The sequence below is a fragment of the Oncorhynchus masou genome, chromosome 5 (assembly GCF_036934945.1).
Source record: "Oncorhynchus masou masou isolate Uvic2021 chromosome 5, UVic_Omas_1.1, whole genome shotgun sequence".
NCBI classification, from domain to species: Eukaryota; Metazoa; Chordata; class Actinopteri; order Salmoniformes; family Salmonidae; genus Oncorhynchus; species Oncorhynchus masou.
The window spans coordinates 19,663,299-19,686,982 of NC_088216.1; the positions used below are offsets into that span (position 1 = coordinate 19,663,299).

Below are 23,684 nucleotides of genomic sequence, written 5' to 3' on the forward strand. Positions count from 1 at the left end.
AAGTAGGCCTTTCTAATCGACCTGGCCCGGGTATCCTGGAAGGATACTGACCTCATCCCGTCAGTAGAGGATGCCTAGTCATTATTTGAAAGTCATTTCCTCACCATCTTAAATAAGCATGCCCCTTTCAAAAAATGTAGAACTAAGAACAGATATGGTTCACTCCAGGCCTGACTGCCCTCGACCAGCACAAAAACATCCTGTGGAGGACTGCACTAGCATTGAAGAGTCCCCGTGATATGCAACTTTTCAGGGAAGTCAGGAACAAATACACACAGTCAGTTAGGAAAGCAAAGGCTAGCTTTTTTCAAGCAGAAATTTGTATCCTGTAGCTCTAACTCCAAAAAGTTTTGGGACACTGTAAAGTCCATGGAAAATAAGAGCACCTCCTCCCAGCTGCCCACTGCACTGAGGCTAAGAATATATATATATATATATATTATATATTTAATGCCAAGATGGCATAGCAGTTCAGACGTCTTTTTTCCTCGTCTTGTCGTGTCCCGTATATATATATATACAATATATATATTTATATATTTACAACTTTTTTCACATACCTTTTTATATATTTTTTTTACATTTTCCATAAACTCATCTTCAAAACACTCTCCTGCAACCCGCCTCACCATTTTATATTTATAAAAAAAGTATTATTTACCTCACATCTGTAATCCTCCAAGAAGCTCGCCAGAAACTAGCCAGAAGCTAGCCAGGAGCTAATCAGAAGCTAGTTAGCTTCTTTACTGGCTAATCGTTAGTATTCAGCTAACCACGGTTTGTGGTCATCGGCTATCCTTTAGCTCGAAAATCTATCGCCAGTTTTGTCCGCTAACTCTGGACATTCATACCTGGATCTCACAGCTAGCTAGCTGCTATCCGTGTGACTATCGGCTTTCGTCGATTCTGCAGCAAACATCAATTATTCCGGAGCTAGCCAGCTGAAGAGTTCCATCAATCACTCCTGGGCTACAATCACCTATCCGGACCCGTTTTATTGCCAACGCGGAGCCCCACCGGGCCTTCACAACTGGACTGCCGACGTTATCTACCCTCCATCGCGACGTTACCTGAACGCCCATCTGCGGCCCGCTAACCGTTAGCTGTCTTATCGGCTGCTATCTGAATAGACAATCGGACAATTTATTAATGTATTTTTATTATTATTATTATTATTATTTCTTCTTGGGCCTCTATAACTATATCTATTGTTTGTTTTTTTGTGTGTGATTTGGATTAATCCCCTCTACCACACGGAACTCCACTAATCTACTGACGGAACGCAAGAGGTGGCTAATAACAGACCTCCATCCTATGCTAGCTTGCTACCAATGGCCTGGCTAGCTGTCTAAATTGCTGTGACCCCCCAACCAACCTCTCTACTCACTGGACCCTTTTGATCACTCGACTAAGCATGCCTCTCCTTAATGTCAATATGCCTTGTCCATTGCTGTTCTGGTTAGTGTTTATTGGCTTATTTCACTGTAGAGCCCCTAGTCCTGCTCATTATACCTTATCCAACCTATTAGTTCCACCACCCACACATGCAATGACATCTCCTGGTTTCAATGATGTTTCTAGAGACAATATCTCTCTCTTCATCACTCAATACCTAGGTTTACCTCCACTGTATTCACATCCTACCATACCTTTGTCTGTACATTATACCTTGATGCTATTTTATCGCCCCCAGAAACCTCCTTTTACTCTCTGTTCCAGACGTTCGAGACGACCAATTCTTATTGCTTTTAGCCGTACCCTTATTCTACTCCTCCTCTGTTCCTCTGATGATGTAGAGGTGAATCCAGGCCCTGCAGTGCCTAGCTCCACTCCTATTCCCCAGGCGCTCTCTTTTGACGACTTCTGTAACCGTAATAGCCTTGGTTTCATACATTAGAAGCCTCCTCCCTAAGTTTGTTCTATTCACTGCTTCAGCACACTCTGCCAACCCGGATGTTCTAGCTGTGTCTAAATCCTGGTTTAGGAAGACCAGCAAATATTCTGAAATTTTAATCCCAAACTACAACATTTTCAGACAAGATAGAACTGCCAAAGGGGGCGTTGTTGCAATCTACTGCAAATATAGCCTGCAGAGTTCTGTTCTACTATCCAGGTCTGTACCCAAACAATTTGAACTTCTACTTTTAAAAATCCACCTCTCTAAAAACAAGTCTCTCACCGTTGCCGCCTGCTATAGACCACACTCTGCCCCCAGCTGTGCTCTGGACAACATATGTAAACTGATTGCCCGCCATCTATCTTCAGAGCTCGTGCTGCTAGGCGACCTAAACTGGAACATGCTTAACACCTCAGCCATCCTACAATCTAAACTTGATGCCATCAATCTCACACAAATTATCAATGAACCTACCAGGTACCTCCCCAAAGCCTTAATTAACCAACACAAAAACATCCTATGGCGTTCTGCATTAGCATCGAACAGCCCCCGTGATATACAGCTGTTCGGGGAAGCTAGAAACCATTATACACAGGCAGTTGGAAAAGCCAAGGCTAGCTTTTTCAAGCAGAAATTTGCTTCCTGCAACACTAACTCAAAAAAGTTCTGGGACACTGTAAAGTCCATGGAGAATAAGAACACCTCCTCCCAGCTGCCCACTGCACTGAAGATAGGAAACATTGTCACCACTGATAAATCCACCATAATTGAGAATTTCAATAAGCATTTGTCTACGGCTGGCCATGCTTTCCACCTGGCTACTCCTACCCCCCACAGCAACTCGCCCAAGCCTTCCCCATTTCTCCTTCTCCCAAATCTGTTTAGCTGATGTTCTGAAAGAGCTGCAAAATCTGGACCCCTACAAATCAGCCGGGCTAGACAATCTGGACCCTTTCTTTCTAAAATTATCTGCCGAAATTGTTGCCACCCCTATTACTAGCCTGTTCAACCTCTCTTTCGTGTCGTCTGAGATTCCCAAAGATTGGAAAGCAGCTGCGGTCATCCCCCTCTTCAAAGGGGGGGACACTCTTGACCCAAACTGCTACAGACCTATATCTATCCTACCATGCCTTTCTAAGGTCTTCGAAAGCCAAGTCAACAAACAGATTACCGACCATTTCGAATCTCACCATACCTTCTCTGCTATGCAATCTGGTTTCAGAGCTGGTCATGGGTGCACCTCAGCCACGCTCAAGGTCCTAAATGATATCTTAACCACCATCGATAAGAAGCATTACTGTGCAGCCGTATTCATTGATCTGGCCAAGGCTTTCGACTCTGTCAATCACCACATCCTCATCGGCAGACTCGACAGCCTTGGTTTCTCAAATGATTGCCTCGCCTGGTTCACCAACTACTTCTCTGATAGAGTTCAGTGTGTCAAATCGGAGGGTCTGCTGTCCGGACCTCTGGCAGTCTCTATGGGGGTGCCACAGGGTTCAATTCTTGGACCGACTCTCTTCTCTGTATACATCAATGAGGTCGCTCTTGCTGCTGGTGAGTCTCTGATCCACCTCTACGCAGACGACACCATTCTGTATACTTCTGGCCCTTCTTTGGACACTGTGTTAACAACCCTCCAGGCAAGCTTCAATGCCATACAACTCTCCTTCCGTGGCCTCCAATTGCTCTTAAATACAAGTAAAACTAAATGCATGCTCTTCAACCGATCGCTACCTGCACCTGCCCACCTGTCCAACATCACTACTCTGGACGGCTCTGACTTAGAATATGTGGACAACTACAAATACTTAGGTGTCTGGTTAGACTGTAGACTCTCCTTCCAGACCCATATCAAACATCTCCAATCCAAAGTTAAATCTAGAATTGGCTTCCTATTTCGCAACAAAGCATCCTTCACTCATGCTGCAAAACATACCCTTGTAAAACTGACCATCCTACCAATCCTCGACTTTGGCGATGTCATTTACAAAATAGCCTCCAATACCCTACTCAACAAATTGGATGCAGTCTATCACAGTGCAATCCGTTTTGTCACCAAAGCCCCATATACTACCCACCATTGCAACCTGTACGCTCTTGTTGGCTGGCCCTCGCTTCATACTCGTCGCCAAACCAACTGGCTCCATGTCATCTACAAGACCCTGCTAGGTAAAGTCCCCCCTTATCTCAGCTCGCTGGTCACCATAGCATCTCCCACCTGTAGCACACGCTCCAGCAGGTATATCTCTCTGGAACGAACTACAAAAATCTTTGAAACTGGAAACACTTATCTCCCTCACTAGCTTTAAGCACCAACTGTCAGAGCAGCTCACAGATTACTGCACCTGTACATGGCCCACCTATAATTTAGCCCAAACAACTACCTCTTTCCGTACTGTATTTCATTTATTGATATATTTTGCTCCTTTGCACCCCATTATTTTTATGTCTACTTTGCACATTCTTCCATTGCAAATCTACCATTCCAGTGTTTTACTTGCTATATTGTATTTACTTTGCCACCATGGCCTTGTTTTGCCTTTACCTCCATTATCTCACCTCATTTGCTCACATCGTATATAGACTTGTTTATACTGTATTATTGACTGTATGTTTGTTTTACTCCATGTGTAACTCTGTGTCGTTGTATGTGTCGAACTGCTTTGCTTTATCTTGGCCAGTTCGCAATTGTAAATGAGAACTTGTTCTCAACTTGCCTACCTGGTTAAATAAAGGTGAAATAAATAAATAAATAAATAGGAAACACTGTCACCACCGATAAATCCACGATAATCGAGAATTTCAATAAGCATTTCTCTACGGCTGGACATGCTTTCCTCCTGGCTACCCCAACCCCGGCCAACAGCTCCTTTACCCAAATCCAAATAGCAGATCTTTTGAAAGAGCTGAAAAACCTGGACCTGTACAAATCAGTTGGGCTAGACAATCTGGACTCTCTCTTTCTAAAATTATCCGCTGCCATTGTTGCAACCCCTATCACCAGTCTGTTCAACCTCTCTTTCATATTGTCTGAGATTCCTAAAGATTGGAAAGATGCATCTTCAAAGGGGGTGACACTCTAGACCCAAACTGTTACAGACCTATATCCATACTGCCCTGCCTTTCTAAAGTCTTCGAAAGCCAAGTGATTTGCAAACAGATCACTGACCATTTCGAATCCCACCGTACCCTCTCCACTGTGCAATCCGGTTTCCAAGCTGGTCACGGGTGCACCTCAGCCATTTTCAAGTTACGAAACGATATCATAACCGCCATCGATAAAAGACAGTACTGTGCCGTCTTCATCGACCTGGCAAGGCTTTCGACTCAGTCAATCACCGCATTCTTATTGGCAGACTCAAAATGCCTTGGTTTCTCAAATGACTGCCTCGCCTGGTTCACCAACTACTTCTACTACTACTTGTCAAATCGGATGGCCTGTTGTCTGAACCTCTGGCAGTCTCTATGGGGGTACCACAGGGTTCAATTCTCGGGCCGACTCTTTTCTCTGTATATATCAACGATGTTGCTTGCTGTGGGTGATTCCTTGATCCACCTCTCCGCAGACGACACCATTCTGTACACATCTGGCCCTTCTTTGGACACTGTGTAAACAAACTTCCAAACGAGCTTCAATGCCATACAACACTCCTTCCGTAGCCTCAACTGCTATTAAACGCTAGTAAAACTAAATGCATGCTTTTCAACCGATCGCTGCCCGCACCTGTCCGCACGACTAGCATCACTACTCTCAACGGTTCTGATTTAGAATATGTGGACAACTACAAATGCCTAGGTGTCTGACTCGACTGTAAACTCTCCTTCCAGACTTATATTAAACATCTCCAATCCAAAATTACACCTAGAATCGGATCCCTATTTCACAACAAAGCCTCCTTCACTCGCGCTGCCAAACATACCCTCGTAAAACTGACTATCCTACCGATCCTCGACTTCGGCGATGTAATTTACAAAATAGCCTCCAACACTCTACTCAGCAAACTGGACGCAGTCTATCACAGTCCAACCGTTTTGTCACCAAAGCCCCATATACTACCCACCATTGCAACCTGTACGCTCTTGTTGGCTGGCCCTCGCTTCATACTCGTCGCCAAACCAACTGGCTCCATGTCATCTACAAGACCCTGCTAGGTAAAGTCCCCCCTTATCTCAGCTCGCTGGTCACCATAGCATCTCCAACCTGTAGCACACGCTCCAGCAGGTATATCTCTCTGGAACGAACTACAAAAATCTTTGAAACTGGAAACACTTATCTCCCTCACTAGCTTTAAGCACCAACTGTCAGAGCAGCTCACAGATTACTGCACCTGTACATGGCCCACCTATAATTTAGCCCAAACAACTACCTCTTTCCGTACTGTATTTCATTTATTGATATATTTTGCTCCTTTGCACCCCATTATTTTTATGTCTACTTTGCACATTCTTCCATTGCAAATCTACCATTCCAGTGTTTTACTTGCTATATTGTATTTACTTTGCCACCATGGCCTTGTTTTGCCTTTACCTCCATTATCTCACCTCATTTGCTCACATCGTATATAGACTTGTTTATACTGTATTATTGACTGTATGTTTGTTTTACTCCATGTGTAACTCTGTGTCGTTGTATGTGTCGAACTGCTTTGCTTTATCTTGGCCAGTTCGCAATTGTAAATGAGAACTTGTTCTCAACTTGCCTACCTGGTTAAATAAAGGTGAAATAAATAAATAAATAAATAGGAAACACTGTCACCACCGATAAATCCACGATAATCGAGAATTTCAATAAGCATTTCTCTACGGCTGGACATGCTTTCCTCCTGGCTACCCCAACCCCGGCCAACAGCTCCTTTACCCAAATCCAAATAGCAGATCTTTTGAAAGAGCTGAAAAACCTGGACCTGTACAAATCAGTTGGGCTAGACAATCTGGACTCTCTTTCTAAAATTATCCGCTGCCATTGTTGCAACCCCTATCACCAGTCTGTTCAACCTCTCTTTCATATTGTCTGAGATTCCTAAAGATTGGAAAGATGCATCTTCAAAGGGGGTGACACTCTAGACCCAAACTGTTACAGACCTATATCCATACTGCCCTGCCTTTCTAAAGTCTTCGAAAGCCAAGTGATTTGCAAACAGATCACTGACCATTTCGAATCCCACCGTACCCTCTCCACTGTGCAATCCGGTTTCCAAGCTGGTCACGGGTGCACCTCAGCCATTTTCAAGTTACGAAACGATATCATAACTGCCATCAATAAAAGACAGTACTGTGCCGTCTTCATCGACCTGGCAAGGCTTTCGACTCAGTCAATCACCGCATTCTTATTGGCAGACTCAAAATGCCTTGGTTTCTCAAATGACTGCCTCGCCTGGTTCACCAACTACTTCTACTACTACTTGTCAAATCGGATGGCCTGTTGTCTGAACCTCTGGCAGTCTCTATGGGGGTACCACAGGGTTCAATTCTCGGGCCGACTCTTTTCTCTGTATATATCAACGATGTTGCTTGCTGTGGGTGATTCCTTGATCCACCTCTCCGCAGACGACACCATTCTGTACACATCTGGCCCTTCTTTGGACACTGTGTAAACAAACTTCCAAACGAGCTTCAATGCCATACAACACTCCTTCCGTAGCCTCAACTGCTATTAAACGCTAGTAAAACTAAATGCATGCTTTTCAACCGATCGCTGCCCGCACCTGTCCGCACGACTAGCATCACTACTCTCAACGGTTCTGATTTAGAATATGTGGACAACTACAAATGCCTAGGTGTCTGACTCGACTGTAAACTCTCCTTCCAGACTTATATTAAACATCTCCAATCCAAAATTACACCTAGAATCGGATCCCTATTTCACAACAAAGCCTCCTTCACTCGCGCTGCCAAACATACCCTCGTAAAACTGACTATCCTACCGATCCTCGACTTCGGCGATGTAATTTACAAAATAGCCTCCAACACTCTACTCAGCAAACTGGACGCAGTCTATCACAGTCCAACCGTTTTGTCACCAAAGCCCCATATACCACCCACCACTGCGACCTGTATGCTCTCGTCGGCTGGCCCTCGCTACATATTCGTCGCCAGACCCTCTGGCTCCAGGTCCTTTATAAGGTAATGCTCTGCCTTATCTCAGCTCACTGGTCACCATAACAACACCCACCCTTAGCACGTGCTCCAGCAGGCATTTCTCACTGGTCATCCCCAAAGTCAACTCCTCTTTTTTGTCGCCTTTCCTTCCAGTTCTCTGCTGCCAATGACTGGAACGAATTGCAAAAATCCCTGAAGTTGGATACTTATATCTCTCTCACTAACTTTAAGCACCAGCTATCTGAGCAGCTTACCGATCGCTGCAGCTGTACACAGCCCATCTGTAAATAGCCCATCCAGCTACCTACCTCATCCCCATATTGTTTTAATTTACTTTTTTGCTCTTTTGCACACCAGTATTTCTACTTGCTTATCATCATCTGCACATCTATCACTCCAGTGTTAATTTGTTAAATTGTAATTACTTTGCTACTATGGCCTATTTATTGCCTTACCTCCTTACACCATTTGCACACACTGTATATAGACTTTTTCTGTTGTTCTATTGAATGTATGTTTCTTTATTCCATGTGTAACTGTGTTGTTGTTTGTGTCGCACTGCTTTGCTTTTTCTTGGCCAAGTCGCTGTTGTAAATGAGAACTTGTTCTCAACTGGCCTACCTGGTTAAATGAAGGTGAAATTAAAAAAATAATAATAATTGACTACAGCTCAGTGTTCAACACCATAGTGCCCACTAAACTCATCACTAAGCTAAGAACCCTTGGACAAAACACTTCCTTCTGCAACTGGATCCTGGACTTCCTGACATGCCTCCCAGGTGGTAAGGGTACGCAACAACACATCTGCCAGGCTGATCCTCAACATTGGGACCCCTCAGGGGTGCATGCTTAGACCCCACCTGTACCCCCTGTTCACCCACGAATGCGTGGCCAAACACGACTCCAACACCATCATTAAGTTTGCTGACGACACCACAGTGGTAGTCCTGATCCCCGACAACGATGATACAGCCTATAGGGAGGAGGACAGAGACCACAACAACCTCTCCCTCAATGTGAGCAACACAAAGGAGTTGATCGTGGACTATAGGAAAAGGTGGGCCGAACAAGCCCCCGTTAACGTTGAAAGGGCTGAAGTGTCAACATCACCAACAAACTATCATGGTCAAAACACACCAAGACAGTTGTAAAGAGGGAACGACAACACCTTTTCCCTCTCAGGAGACTGAAAAGATTTAGCATGGGTCTCCTGGTATGGCATCTGAGAGGCATCTGACCGTAAGGCGCTACAGAGGGTAATACGTACAGCCCAGTCCATCACCAGGACCAAGCTTCCTGATATTCAGGTCCTATATACTAGCCAGTGTCAGAGGAAGGCCAAAAGAATTGTCAAAGACTCCAGTCACGCAAGTCATAAGACTGCTGAACAACTAATCAAATGGCCACCTGGACTATTTGACCCCCCCCCCACTCCCCCTTTGACCCCCCCCCCTTATTTTTACACTGCTGCTACTCACTGTTTATTATCTATGCATAGTCACTTTACAAATGACCTCGACTAACCTTTACCCCCGCACATTGACGTTATTGTTATCGTTATTGTTATGTACTTTTATTGTGCTACTTTTTGATTGATTTGATTTTTTTAGTTTATTTAGTAAATATTTTACGAACTCAATTTTCTTGCAACTGCATTGTTGGTTAAGGGCTTGTAAGTCTACACCTGTTGTATTCTGTGCATGTGACAAATAACAGTGTCTCACAATATTAATTACAGTCCACTGCACTTTATCCCTCTCTACTGTATCCCTCTCTACTGTATCCCTCTTCACTGTTTCCCTCTCTACTGTATCCCTCTTCACTGTTTCCCTCTCTACTGTATCCCTCTTCACTGCATCCCTCTACTGTATCCCTCATTACTGTATCCCTCTTCTCTGTATCCCTCTACACTGTATCTCCCTTTACTGCATCCCTCTTTACTGTATCCCTCTCAACTGTATCCGCTCTTCACTGCATCCCTCTTCACTGTATCCCTCTCAACTGTATCCCACTTCACTCCATTCCTCTTCACTGTATCCCTCTCTACTGTATCCCTCTCAACTGTATCCCGCTTCACTCCATTCCTCTTCACTGTATCCCTCTCAACTGTATCCCTCTTCACTCCATCCCTCTTCACTCCATCCCTCTCTACTGTATCCCTCTCTCGACTGTTTCCCTCTTCACTGCATCCCTCTACTGTATCCCTCTCACTGTATCCATATCTACAGTATCTCTCTACTGTATCCATCTCAACTGTATCCCTCTTTACTGTATCCGTCTCAACTGTATCCCTCTTCACTCCATCCCTCTTTACTGTATCCCTCCCCACTGTATCCCTCTTCACTGTATCCTACTTTACTGTATCCCTCTCCACTGCATCCCTCTACTGTATCTCACTTCACGGTATCCCTCTCTACTGTATCCCTCTTCACTCCATCCCTCTTCACTCCATCCCTCTCTACTGTATCCCTCTCTCGACTGTTTCCCTCTTCACTGCATCCCTCTACTGTATCCCTTTCACTGTATCCATATCTACAGTATCTCTCTACTGTATCCATCTCAACTGTATCCCTCTTTACTGTATCCTTCTCAACTGTATCCCTCTTCACTCCATCCCTCTTTACTGTATCCCTCCCCACTGTATCCCTCTTCACTGTATCCTACTTTACTGTATCCCTCTCCACTGCATCCCTCTATTGTATCTCACTTCACGGTATCCCTCTCTACTGTATCCCTCTTCACTCCATCCCTCTTCACTGTATCCCTCTCCACTGTATCCCTCTCTACTGTATCCTACTTTACTGTATCCATCTCCACTGTATCCCTCTACTGTATCTCACTTCACGGTATCCCTCCCCACTGTATCCCTCTCCACTGTATCCCTCTACTGTATCTCACTTCACGGTATCCCTCTCCACTGTATTCTACTTCACTGTATTGCTCTCTACTGTATTCTACTTTACTGTATCCCTCCTAAATGTATCCCTCTAGACTGTATCTCCCTCCACTGTATCCATCTTCAATGTATCCCTCTTCCCTTTATCCCCCTGCATTGTATCCCTCGTCCCTGTATCCCTCTTCACTGTATCCCTCTCCACTGTATCCCTCTTCACTGCGTCCCTCTACTGTATCCATCTTTATTGTATCCCTCTTTACTGTATCCCTCTACTGTATCCCTCTTTACTGTATTCATCTTCACTGCATCCCTCTACTGTATCCCTTTTCACTGTATCCCCTTTATGGTATCCCTCTTCAATGTATCCCTCTGCATTGTATCTCTCTCTACTGTATCCCTCTTCGCTGTATCCTTCTACTATATTCCTTTTCAGTGTCTCCCTCTAGACTATATACCTCTTTACTGTATCCCTCAACACTGTATCTCCCTACACTGTATCCCTCTTTACTTTATCCCTCTCCACTGTATCTCTCAACACAGTATCTCTCTTCACTGTATACCTCTTTACTTTATTCCTCCTCTCTGTATCCCTCTCTACTGTATCCCTCTCAACTGTATCCCACTCCACAGTATCCCTCTCTACTGTATCCCTCTCCACTGTATCCCTCTCCACTGTATTCCTCTCTACTGTATCCCTATCCACTGTATCCCCCTGCACTATATCCCTCTCCACTGTATCCTTCTCTACTGTATCCCTCTCTACTGTAGCTCCCTGCACTGTATCCCTCTCTACTGTATCCCCCTGCACTATATCCCTCTCCACTGTATCCCTCTTTACTTTATCCCTCTCCACTGTATCCCTCTCTACTATATCCCTCTCTACTGTATCCCCCTGCACTGTATCCCTCTCTACTGTATCCCCCTGCACTATATCCCTCTCCACTGTATCCATCTTTACTTCATCCCTCTCCACTGTATCCCTCTCCACTGTATCCCTCTTTACTTTATCCCTCTGCACTGTATCCCTCTCTACTATATCCCTCTCCACTGCATCCCACTCTACTGTATCCCTCTCCACTGTATCCCTCTCTACTGTATCCCTCTCCACTGTATCCCTCTCCACTGTATCCCTCTCTACTATATCCCTCTCTACTGTATCCCTCTCCATTGTATCCCTCTCTACTGTATCCCTCTCCACTGTATCCCTCTCTACTATATCCCTCTCTACTATATCCCTCTTCACTGTATCCCTCTCTACTGTATCCCTCTCCACTGTATCCCTCTTTACTTTTTCCCTCTCCACTGTATCCCTCTCCACTGTATCCCCTTGCACTATATCCCTCTCCACTGTATCCCTCTCCACTGTATCCCTCTCCACTGTATCCCTCTCTACTGTATCCCTCTCTACTGTATCCCCTGCACTGTATCCCTCTCTACTGTATCCCCCTGCAATATATCTTTCTCCACTGTATCCCTCTTTACTTTATCCCTCTCCACTGTATCCCTATCTGCTGTATCCCTCTCCACTGTATCCCTCTTTACTTTATCCCTCTTCACTGTATCCCTCTCTACTATATCCCTCTCCACTGTATCCCTCTCTACTGTATCACTCTCTACTGTATCCCTCTCTACTGTATCCCTCTCCACTGTATCCCTCTCTACTGTATCCCTCTCCACTGCATCCCTCTCTACTGTATCCCTCTCCACTGTTTCCCTCTTTGCTTTTTCCCTCTCCACTGTATCCCTCTCTACTGTATCACTCTCCACTTTATCCCTCTCTACTGTATCCCTCTCCATTGTATCCCTCTCTACTGTATCCCTCTCCACTGTATCCCTCTCCACTGTATCCCTCTCTACTATATCCCTCTTCACTGTATCCCTCTCTACTGTATCCCTCTCCACTGTATCCCTCTTTACTTTTTCCCTCTCACTGTATCCCTCTCCACTGTTTCCCTCTCCACTGTATCCCTCTCCACTGTATCCCTCTCCACTGTATCCCTCACCACTGTATCCCTCTCTACTGTATCCCTCTCCACTGTATCCCTCTCTACTATATCCCTCTCCACTGTATCCCTCTCTACTATATCCCTCTCCACTGTATCACTCTCTACTATATCCCTCTCCACTGTATCTCTCTCTACTGTATCCCTCTCTACTATATCCCTCTTCACTGTATCCCTCTCTACTGTATCCCTCTTCACTGTATCCCTCTTTACTTTTTCCCTCTCCACTGTATCCCTCTCTACTGTTTCCCTCTCTACTGTATCCCTCTCATCTGTATCCCTCTCCACTGTATCCCTCTCCACTGTATCCCTCTCTACTGTATCCATCTCCGCTGTATCCCTCTTTACTATATCCCTCTCCACTGTATCCCTCTCTACTGTATCCCTCTCCACTGCATCCCTCTCTACTGTATCCCACTTTGTTTTTCCCTCTCCACTGTATCCCTCTCTACTGTATAACTCTCCACTGTATCCCTCTCTACTGTATCCCTCTCTACTGTATCCCTCTCCATTGTATCCCTCTCTACTGTATCCCTCTCCACTGTATCCCTCTCCACTGTATCCCTCTCTACTGTATCCCTCTCCACTGTATCCCTCTCTACTATATCCCTCTTCACTGTATCCCTCTCTACTGTATCCCTCTCCACTGTATCCCTCTCTACTATATCCCTCTTCACTGTATCCCTCTCTACTGTATCCCTCTCCACTGTATCCCTCTTTACTGTATCCCTCTCAACTGTATCCCTCTCCACTGTTTCCCTCTCCACTGTATCCCTCTCCACTGTATCCCTCTCTACTGTATCCATCTCCACTGTATCCCTTTCTACTATATCCCTCTCCACTGTATCCCTCTCTACTGTATCCCTCTCCACTGTATCCCTCTCTACTATATCCCTCTTCACTGTATCCCTCTCTACTGTATCCCTCTCCACTGTATCCCTCTTTACTTTTTCCCTCTCCACTGTATCCCTCTCCACTGTTTCCCTCTCCACTGTATCCCTACTGTATCCCTCTCCACTGTATCCCTCTCTACTGTATCCATCTCCACTGTATCCCTCTCTACTATATCCCTCTCCACTGTATCCCTCTCCACTCTATCCCTCTCTACTATATCCCTCTCCACTCTATCCCTCTCTACTATATCCCTCTCCACTGTATCCCTCTCTACTGTATCTCTCTCTACTGTATCCCTCTCTACTATATCCCTCTCCACTGTATCCCTCTCCACTCTATCCCTCTCTACTATATCCCTCTCCACTCTATCCCTCTCTACTATATCCCTCTCCACTCTATCCCTCTCTACTATATCCCTCTCCACTCTATCCTCTCTACTGTATCCCTCTCCACTGTATCCCTCTTTACTTTTTCCCTCTCCACTGTATCCCTCTCCACTGTTTCCCTCTCCACTGTATCCCTACTGTATCCCTCTCCACTGTATCCCTCTCTACTGTATCCATCTCCACTGTATCCCTCTCTACTATATCCCTCTCCACTGTATCCCTCTCCACTCTATCCCTCTCTACTATATCCCTCTCCACTCTATCCCTCTCTACTATATCCCTCTCTACTATATCCCTCTCCACTGTATCCCTCTCTACTGTATCCATCTCCACTGTATCCCTCTCTACTATATCCCTCTCCACTGTATCCCTCTCCACTCTATCCCTCTCTACTATATCCCTCTCCACTCTATCCCTCTCTACTATATCCCTCTCCACTGTATCCCTCTCCACTGTATCCCTCTCCACTGTATCCCTCTCTACTATATCCCTCTCCACTGTATCCCTCTCCACTGTATCCCTCTCTACTGTATCTCTCTCTACTGTATCCCTCTCCACTGTATCTCTCTCTACTGTATCCCTCTCCACTGTATCCCTCTCCACTGTATCCCTCTCTACTGTATCTCTCACTACTGTATCCCTCTCCACTGTATCCCTCTCTACTGTATCTCTCTCTACTGCATCCCTCTCCACTGTATCCCTCTCTACTGTATCTCTCTCTACTGTATCCCTCTCCACTGTATCCCTCTCTACTGTATCTCTCTCTACTGTATCCCTCTCCACTGTATCCCTCTTTACTTTTTCCCTCTCCACTGTATCCCTCTCCACTGTTTCCCTCTCCACTGTATCCCTACTGTATCCCTCTCCACTGTATCCCTCTCTACTGTATCCATCTCCACTGTATCCCTCTCTACTATATCCCTCTCCACTGTATCCCTCTCCACTCTATCCCTCTCTACTATATCCCTCTCCACTCTATCCCTCTCTACTATATCCCTCTCCACTGTATCCCTCTCTACTGTATCTCTCTCTACTGTATCCCTCTCTACTATATCCCTCTCCACTGTATCCCTCTCCACTCTATCCCTCTCTACTATATCCCTCTCCACTCTATCCCTCTCTACTATATCCCTCTCCACTCTATCCCTCTCTACTGTATCCCTCTCCACTGTATCCCTCTTTACTTTTTCCCTCTCCACTGTATCCCTCTCCACTGTTTCCCTCTCCACTGTATCCCTACTGTATCCCTCTCCACTGTATCCCTCTCTACTGTATCCATCTCCACTGTATCCCTCTCTACTATATCCCTCTCCACTGTATCCCTCTCTACTATATCCCTCTCCACTCTATCCCTCTCTACTATATCCCTCTCCACTGTATCCCTCTCTACTATATCCCTCTCCACTCTATCCCTCTCTACTGTATCCCTCTCCACTGTATCCCTCTTTACTTTTTCCCTCTCCACTGTATCCCTCTCCACTGTTTCCCTCTCCACTGTATCCCTACTGTATCCCTCTCCACTGTATCCCTCTCTACTGTATCCATCTCCACTGTATCCCTCTCTACTATATCCCTCTCCACTGTATCCCTCTCCACTCTATCCCTCTCTACTATATCCCTCTCCACTCTATCCTCTCTACTATATCCCTCTCTACTATATCCCTCTCCACTGTATCCCTCTCTACTGTATCCAACTCCACTATACACCTCTCTACTATTTCCCTCTCTACTGTATCCCTCTCCACTCTATCCCTCTCTACTATATCCCTCTCCACTCTATCCCTCTCTACTATATCCCTCTCCACTGTATCCCTCTCCACTGTATCCCTCTCCACTGTATCCCTCTCTACTATATCCCTCTCCACTGTATCCCTCTCCACTGTATCCCTCTCTACTGTATCTCTCTACTGTATCCCTCTCCACTGTATCTCTCTACTGTATCCCTCTCCACTGTATCCCTCTCCACTGTATCCCTCTCTACTGTATCTCTCTCTACTGTATCCCTCTCCACTGTATCCCTCTCTACTGTATCTCTCTCTACTGTATCCCTCTCCACTGTATCCCTCTACTGTATCTCTCTCTACTGTATCCCTCTCCACTGTATCCCTCTCTACTGTATCTCTCTCTACTGTATCCCTCTCCACTGTATCCCTCTTTACTTTTTCCCTCTCCACTGTATCCCTCTCCACTGTTTCCCTCTCCACTGTATCCCTACTGTATCCCTCTCCACTGTATCCCTCTCTACTGTATCCATCTCCACTGTATCCCTCTCTACTATATCCCTCTCCACTGTATCCCTCTCCACTCTATCCCTCTCTACTATATCCCTCTCCACTCTATCCCTCTCTACTATATCCCTCTCCACTGTATCCCTCTCTACTGTATCTCTCTCTACTGTATCCCTCTCTACTATATCCCTCTCCACTCTCCTACTATATCCCTCTCCACTCTATCCCTCTCTACTATATCCCTCTCCACTCTATCCCTCTCTACTGTATCCCTCTCCACTGTATCCCTCTTTACTTTTTCCTCTCCACTGTATCCCTCTCCACTGTTTCCTCTCCACTGTATCCCTACTGTATCCCTCTCCACTGTATCCCTCTCTACTGTATCCATCTCCACTGTATCCCTCTCTACTGTATCCCTCTCTACTGTATCTCCACTCTATCCCTCTCTACTCTCTCCACTGTATCCCCTCTACTGTATCCATCTCCACTATATCCCTCTCACTGTATCCCTCTCCACTGTATCCCTCTCCACTCTATCCCTCTCTACTATATCCCTCTCCACTCTATCCCTCTCTACTATATCCCTCTCCACTGTATCCCTCTCCACTGTATCCCTCTCCACTGTATCCCTCTCTACTATATCCCTCTCCACTGTATCCCTCTCCACTGTATCCCTACTGTACTATATCCCTCTCCACTGTATCCCTCTCCACTGTATCCCTCTCCACTGTATCCTCTCTACTGTATCCCTCTCCACTGTATCCCTCTCTACTGTATCCCTCTCCACTGTATCCTCTACTGTATCCCTCTCCACTGTATCCCTCTCTACTGTATCTCTCTCTACTGTATCCCTCTCCACTGTATCTCTCTCTACTGTATCCCTCTCTACTGTATCCCTCTCCACTGTATCTCTACTGTATCCCTCTCTACTGTATCCACTCTCTACTGTATCCCTCCACTGTATCCTCTACTGTATCCCTCTCTACTGTATCTCTCTACTGTATCCCTCTCCACTGTATCCCTCTCTACTGTATCCCCTCTACTGTATCCCTCTCCACTGTATCCCTCTCTACTGTATCCTCTCTACTGTATCCCTCTCCTGTATCTCTCTACTGTATCCCTCTCCACTGTATCCCTCTCTACTGTATCCTCTCTACTGTATCCCTCTCCACTGTATCCCTCTCTACTGTATCCCTCTCTACTGTATCTCTACTGTATCCCTCTCCACTGTATCCCTCTCCACTGTATCCCTCTACTGTATCCTACTGTATCCCTCTCCACTGTATCCCTCTCTACTGTACTGTATCCCTCTCCACTGTATCCCTCTCTACTGTATCCCTCTCCACTGTATCTCTCTCTACTGTATCCCTCTCCACTGTATCCCTCCTACTGTATCTCTCTCTACTGTATCCCTCTCCACTGTATCCTACTCTCTACTGTATCTCTCTCTACTGTATCCCTGTATCTCCACTGTATCCCTCTCTACTGTATCTCTACTGTATCCCTCTCCACTGTATCCCTCTCTACTGTATCTCTCTACTGTATCCCTCTCCACTGTATCCCTCTCTACTGTATCCCTCTCCACTGTATCCCTCTCTACTGTATCCCTCTCTACTGTATCCCTCTCCACTGTATCCCTCTCTACTGTATCTCCACTGTATCTCTACTGTATCCCTCTCCACTGTATCCCTCTCTACTGTATCTACTGTATCCCTCTCCACTGTATCCCTCTCTACTGTATCCCTCTCTCCACTGTATCCCTCTCTCCACTGTATCCCTCTCCACTGTATCCCTCTCTACTCTCTACTGTATCTCTCCACTGTATCTCTCACTGTATCCTGTATCCCTCTCCACTGTATCCCTCTCTACTGTATCCCTCTCCACTGTATCCCTCTCTACTGTATCTCTACTGTATCCCTCTCCACTGTATCCCTCTCTACTGTATCCTATCCCTCTCCTGTATCTCTCCACTCTCTACTGTATCCTCTCTCCACTGTATCTGTATCTCTCTACTGTATCTCTACTGTATCCCTCCTACTGTATCTCTCTACTGTATCCCTCTCCACTGTATCCCTCTCTACTGTATCTCTCTCTACTGTATCCCTCTCCACTGTATGTATCCTGTATCCCTCTCCACTGTATCCCTCTCTACTGTATCCTCTCTCCACTGTATCCTCTACTCTCTACTGTATCCCTCTCCACTGTATCTCTACTGTATCTCTCTCTACTGTATCCCTCTCTCTACTGTATCCCTCTCCACTGTATCCCTCTCTACTGTATCCTCTCTATCCCTCCACTGTATCCCTCTACTGTATCCCTCTCCACTGTATCCCTCTCTACTGTATCCCTCCTACTCTCTACTGTATCCTGTATCCCTCTCTACTGTATCCTCTCTACTGTATCCCTCTCCACTGTATCCCTCTCCACTGTATCCCTCTCTACTGTATCCCTCTCCACTGTATCTCTACTGTATCCCTCTCCACTGTATCCCTCTCTACTGTATCCCTCTCCACTGTATCCCTCTCTACTGTATCCCTCTCTACTGTATCCCTCTCTACTGTATCTCTCTCCACTGTATCCCTCTCCACTGTATCCCTCTCTACTGTATCCCTCTCCACTGTATCCCTCTCTACTGTATCTCTCTCTACTGTATCCCTCTCCACTGTATCCCTCTCTACTGTATCTCTCTCTACTGTATCCCTCTCCACTGTATCCCTCTCTACTGTATCTCTCTCTACTGTATCCCTCTCCACTGTATCTCTCTACTGTATCTCTCCACTCTCCACCACTGTATCCCTCTCTACTGTATCCCTCTCTACTGTATCCCTCTCCACTCTCTACTGTATCCCCCTCTCTACTGTATCTCTACTGTATCCTCTCTGTATCCCCTCCACTGTATCCCTCTCTACTGTATCCTTTCCACTCTCTCCACTGTATCTCTCTCCACTGTATCCCTCTCCACTGTATCCCTCTCTACTGTATCCTACTGTATCCCTCTCCACTGTACTGTATCTCCACTGTATCTCTCTCTACTGTATCCTCCACTGTATCCCTCTCTACTGTATCTCTCTACTGTATCCCTCTCCACTGTATCCCTCTACTGTATCTCTCTACTGTATCCCTCTCCACTGTATCCCTCTCTACTGTATCCTCTCTACTGTATCCTCTCTGTATCCCTCTCTACTGTATCTCTCCTGTATCCCTCTCCACTGTATCTCTCTACTGTATCCCTCTCCACTGTATCCCTCTCTACTGTATCTCTACTGTATCCCTCTCCACTGTATCCCTCTCTACTGTATCTCTGTATCCCTCTCCACTGTATCCCTCTCTACTGTATCCCTCTCCACTGTATCCCTCTCTACTGTATACTGTATCTCTCCACTGTATCTCTCTCTACTGTATCCCTCTCCACTGTATCCCTCTCTACTGTATCTCTCTCTACTGTATCCCTCTCCACTGTATCCCTCTCTACTGTATCTCTCTACTGTATCTCCACTGTATCTCTCTCTCCACTGTATCCCTCTCCACTGTATCCCTCTCTACTGTATCTCTCTCTACTGTATCCCTCTCCACTGTATCTCTACTGTATCTCTCCACTGTATCCCTCTCCACCCTCTCTACTGTATCCCTCTCCACTGTATCTCTCTCTACTGTATCCCTCTCCACTGTATCCCTCTACTGTATCTCTCTCTACTGTATCCCTCTCCACTGTATCCCTCTCTACTGTATCTCTCTACTGTATCCCTCTCCACTGTATCCCCTCTACTGTATCCCTCTCCACTGTATCCCTCTCTACTGTATCCCTCTCTACTGTATCCCTGTATCTCCACTGTATCCCTCTACTGTATCCCTCTCCACTGTATCCCTCTCTACTGTATCCCTCTCCACTGTATCCCTCTCTACTCTCTACTGTATCCCTCTCCACTGTATCCCTCTCTACTGTATCTCTCTCCACTGTATCCCTCTCCACTGTATCCCTCTCTACTGTATCTCTCTCTACTGTATCCCTCTCCACTGTATCCCTCTCTACTGTATCTCTCTCCACTGTATCCCTCTCTACTGTATCTCTCTCTACTGTATCCCTCTCCACTGTATACTGTATCCTCTCCACTGTATCCCTCTCCACTGTATCCCTCTCCACTGTATCCCTCTCTACTGTATCTCTCTCTACTGTATCCCTCTCCACTGTATCCCTCTCTACTGTATCCCTCTCCACTGTATCCCTCTCCACTGTATCCCTCTCCACTGTATCCCTCTCTACTGTATCCCTCTCTACTGTATCCCTCTCCACTGTATCCCTCTCTACTGTATCCCTCTCCACTGTATCCCTCTCTACTGTATCCCTCTCCACTGTATCCCTCTACTGTATCCCTCTCTACTGTATCTCTCTACTGTCCCTCTCCACTGTATCCCTCTCTACTGTATCCACTGTATCCCTCTCTACTGTATCCCTCTCCACTGTATCCCTCTCTACTGTATCTCTCTCTACTGTATCCCTCTCCACTGTATCCCTCTCTACTGTATCTCTCTCCACTGTATCCCTCTCCACTGTATCCCTCTCTACTGTATCTCTCTCTACTGTATCCCTCTCCACTGTATCCCTCTCTACTGTATCCCTCTCCACTGTATCCCTGTATCTCTCTACTGTATCTCTACTGTATCCCTCTCCACTGTATCCCTCTCCACTGTATCCCTCTCCACTGTATCCCTCTCTACTGTATCTCCCTGTATCCCTCTCCACTGTATCCCTCTCTACTGTATCCCTCTCCACTGTATCCCTCTCCACTGTATCCCTCTCCACTGTATCCCTCTCTACTGTATCCTCTCTACTGTATCCCTCTCTACTGTATCCCTCTCACTTTATCCCTCTCCACTGTATCCCTCTCCACTGTATCCCTCTCCACTGTATCCCTCTCCACTGTATCCCTCTCTACTGTATCCCTCTCTAATGTATCCCTCTCTACAGGATCCCCCTTCATTGTATCCCTCCTCACTGTATCCCTCTCCACTGTATCCCTCTCTACTGTATCCCTCCTCACTGTATCCCTCTCCACTGTATCCCTCTCTACTGTATCCCTCTCCACTGTATCCCTCTCCACTGTATCCCTCTCCACTGTATCCCTCTCTACTGTATCCCTCTCCACTGTATCCCTCTCCACTGTATCCCTCTCTACTGTATCTCTCTCTACTGTATCCCTCTCCACTGTATCCCTCTCTACTGTATCCCTCTCCACTGTATCCCTCTCCACTGTATCCCTCTCCACTGTATCCTCTCTACTGTATCCCTCTCCACTGTATCCCTCTCTACTGTATCCCTCTCCACTGTATCCCTCTCCACTGTATCCCTCTCCACTGTATCCCTCTCTACTGTATCCCTCTCTACTGTATCCCTCTCTACAGGATCCCCCTTCATTGTATCCCTCCTCACTGTATCCCTCTCCACTGTATCCCTCTCTACTGTATCTCCACTGTATCTCCACTGTATCCCTCTCCACTGTATCCCTCTCTACTGTATCCCTCTCTACTGTATCCCTCTCCACTGTATCCCTCTCCACTGTATCCCTCTCTACTGTATCCCTCTCCACTGTATCCCTCTCCACTGTATCCCTCTCTACTGTATCCCTCTCTACTGTATCCCTCTCCACTGTATCCCTCTCTACAGGATCCCCCTTCATTGTATCCCTCCTCACCTTATCCCTCTCCACTGTATCCCTCTCTACTGTATCCCTCTCCACTGTATCCCTCTCCACTGTATCCCTCTCCACTGTATCCCTCTCTACTGTATCCCTCTCTACTGTATCCCTCTCTACTGTATCCCTCTCCACTGTATCCCTCTCTACTGTATCCCTCTCTACTGTATCCCTCTCCACTGTATCCCTCTCCACTGTATCCCTCTCCACTGTATCCCTCTCTACAGGATCCCCCTTCATTGTATCCCTCCTCACTGTATCCCTCTGCGCTGTATTCCTCAGCACTCATGCCTTATACTATTCAAATACCTCACCTTTCCTTTCAGCACCTAGCCATATTCTTTTCCCATCTTCTCCTAACCTAACTCAATATAAACTGAACCAACTTAACCCATCCTCACTATTTATCCCCTCTAACTCCTAACCTACAACCATATCATAAACTAACCCCTCCATATACCCCCTCACCCTAACCTTACTATAAACGAACCCCTCCATATACCCCCTCACCCCTAACCTTATTATAAACCAACCCCTCCTTATACCCCCTCACCCTAACCTTATTATAAACTAACCCCTCCATATACCCCCTCGCACTAACCTTATCATAAACTAACCCTTCCATACACCCCCTCACCCTAACCTTATCATAACCTAACCCCTCCTGCTAACCCCTCCTAACCCCCTCTATCGCCTGCTTGTCCCCCCAGGAGAGATGGAGGAGCTGGAGGCTCTGTGGCTGACGGGGATCTGCCACAACGAGAAGAACGAGGTGATGAGCAGCCAGCTGGACGTGGACAACATGGCAGGTGTCTTCTACATGCTGGGGGCGGCCATGGCTCTGTCGCTCATCACCTTCATTGCCGAGCACGCCTTCTACTGGCAACTGCGCTTCTGCTTCATGGGCTACTGCACCGGCAAGCCAGGCTTTACCTTCTCCATCAGCAGGGTGAGTTATTGGCTGGATTGGAGCACATCTTTAACAGGACCGGTACTTCCTGGCCAGGTTGCTAACACTCTGTGCTTATGCCACGTTCACATCATGTCGGAAACTTGGGACTTCTGAGTTCAAATTAACCTAAGTTATTTGCGTAGGGCTTAATATTTGTTGATTCTATTACTTCCCAAGTGAGAAACTTGAGTATAATCTTTCTACAACGAGTAAGCTGACATGAGGTGAACGCGGCATAATAAAACCTATACTAATAAGCTAATGATACTTTGTTAACTGTGATGACACTGCATGATACCCTTTGAGCAAGGATAACAAAACGAGTATAACTACTGATATTGTGAACGCTAATCGAATTCAGGCTAATCCGTGCTAACGGTGCTAGCAAAACTAGCATAACAATCATCGCCAATGGGCCTTTTGAAAGCCCTTTTAATATATAACACTAACGCTAAGGCTCTTACATTTAGTTACATGCCCACTGATTCCAGTTGTATAGAAGGGTAAACACAAAGCCTTATCACGGTGTTGTTGCGTCTTTAAATGGGGACTGCTCTGAGGGCAGTTTATGCGGGTCATTTACCATGGCAGTTGTCATGGCAGTTATTATTGTATGTCAGAGAGCTTGTTTACGCA

At 46.1% G+C, this 23,684-nt stretch overlaps 1 protein-coding gene across 1 annotated transcript in view; it reads left to right on the top strand.

Annotated features, from left to right (window-relative positions):
- LOC135536315 (glutamate receptor ionotropic, NMDA 2B-like) overlaps positions 1 to 23,684 on the top strand; it is a 138,290-nt gene that overhangs the window by 106,597 nt on the left and 8,009 nt on the right. Inside the window, 1 exon segment of the mRNA XM_064962676.1 lies at positions 22,807 to 23,045. Within this exon segment, the coding sequence (XP_064818748.1) occupies positions 22,807 to 23,045 (239 nt within the window).